Below are 2,012 nucleotides of genomic sequence, written 5' to 3' on the forward strand. Positions count from 1 at the left end.
AGGTGATTGACATATGGACATAACCAATCCAAAGTGTGAGTATGCTGAAGGTAAGATTCAGCCTATCACACGCTGACATATATCCTGAAATGACAGGGGGTCAGATTTAAAAAGGAAGGAACAAGGAATATACACTATACCCTCTTGAGAAAGTCTGGTCGAAATCAGAGGAAACGCGTTGAGGAGTTCGTAGGTCCTATCCAAAGCAAGCTCTAATGCTCTAGAGTTGCTCTGCTCACCTGGAACGTATAAGGCTGTGATAACACCCTGAAACTGCAGGATAAAAATAGCGGTTCTAGAAAAAGACTTCATAGCTTTCTGCTGGGGACTACACGGTGATATCTTTCATTGCACACTTTGTTCTTATATCTTGTACGTCTGTTTTTAAGTTGTGCTTTTTTAGTGAACATTAAAATTTTTACCCTTAGAATGGTTTTGCGCTCGTTTTTCTCTTTTGTCTTTTAAATACTTACCCCCATACAGCTCTCTTATGTTCTACTATCCTATATCCTTTTCACTTCCTGGTTTCTGGTGCTTGGTGACATTATTACACATGGGCGCATTCCCTAGCAAAGCCGTCCATTGGACCACTAGGCATTTGGGGGTAAGTGCAGGGGGGCAGCGATGAGCTCCAAAAGTGAACCCCCTCCCTCCCTGAATGACGACACATGCTTGTCCTCACCTAACTCCTTGTGTAGATTACGACCACATGCACAGTAAAGGGTAAATCATGTTAGCATGTCAGTGGTATCAGCACTCAGAAGTGTCAATAAGAATCAGTTGGGGGATTAATATATTCTTGAATAGTTTACTGTATAAATAATGTACATGATAAAATCAGCAAATATATCCCCATTTGAAAGAGCTTCAACTCAATTAAAGAATGTGTGTGTGCACTTTTTTTTATAAAATTCACAGAACATACAGTACACAATTAATTTTGTTCAGCTTTGAGATATGTATGAAACCCTAAGCAGCCTCTTCCTTTTATACAAATCATTATGCAAACCAGATACTCTACATCATTTTATAAGGAGCTCTGTGTATTAAACAAACTCAGTGATACAGAGCAGCAGATAATTTTATGTTTGTAACTTTCATTTTTTACAGCACATAATGAGGTGGTTCCATATTGCACTTCTCCTGCTTATGTCTACAACATGTAAGGAGCACATTGTTATAGAACCTGTTAGAATCTCCTCTCTGTTCAGTTATTTCTGTCTTTTTCATGTCTGTGTTTTCTGATTTGTTTTCTCTTTCTCCTTCCTTTAGGTGTCTTCTCACAAGTTACTCTCAATCAGCCTGAGTCTGAAGTTGTGAAGCCCTCAGGGACCCTGAAAATCACTTGTCATGTCTCAGTCTCTGTTGGCAGCTATTACTGGGGCTGGGTCAGGCAATTACCTGGGAAAGGACTGGAATACATGGGACGCATTACTAGCGGTGGGGAACAACAGATTGCCCCGTCCTTCCAGGGTCAAATCACTTTAACCAGGGACACATCAAAAAATGAAATTTATCTGCAAAAACCTAATATGAAGATATCAGAATCTGGAATGTATTTCTGTGCTAGAGACACAGCCAAACAAGGGAGTCAGGATGTGTAAAAAAAACTCCTGAGACTATGGGGAGAGGGAGGGAGAGAAGAAAAACAATAATTTAACATTCCTGTATCTACAATTCTAGTAGCTTTTTATTTAGTTTGTAATAATATATCCTTTTATGGGGGATTTTAATTTCTCAATTCCTAATGCTTTTTAAAGTTTGATTGGAAATAAACTCTGACATTAAAATAGTTTTGTTTTGGCATTGAATTTTGCAATCCAGGCAACAGTACCATACACAGAACAGACCAATATCTGGAACTTAATGGGACAGTAAAGTCATAATTAGACATTCATTATTTAAACAGCATACAATTTTAAACAACTTTCCAATTTACTTCTAATTTACTTCTATTATTTAATTTGCTTCATTCTCTTGCTAGCCTTTGCTGAAAGGTTTATCTAAGAAAG

General features: G+C 37.9%; 1 gene segment (V, D, J or C); it reads left to right on the forward strand.

Moving 5' to 3' along the window:
* The first annotated feature begins 804 nt into the window (after positions 1–804).
* Positions 805–1,792, forward strand: LOC128649180 (immunoglobulin heavy variable 4-61-like). The segment is given in 2 exon segments: positions 805–1,162; positions 1,273–1,792. Coding segments are annotated over 2 exon segments (378 nt in total).
* The last annotated feature ends 220 nt before the right edge of the window (positions 1,793–2,012 follow it).

This window comes from Bombina bombina, chromosome 2, assembly GCF_027579735.1.
Source record: "Bombina bombina isolate aBomBom1 chromosome 2, aBomBom1.pri, whole genome shotgun sequence".
NCBI lineage: Eukaryota > Metazoa > Chordata > Amphibia > Anura > Bombinatoridae > Bombina > Bombina bombina.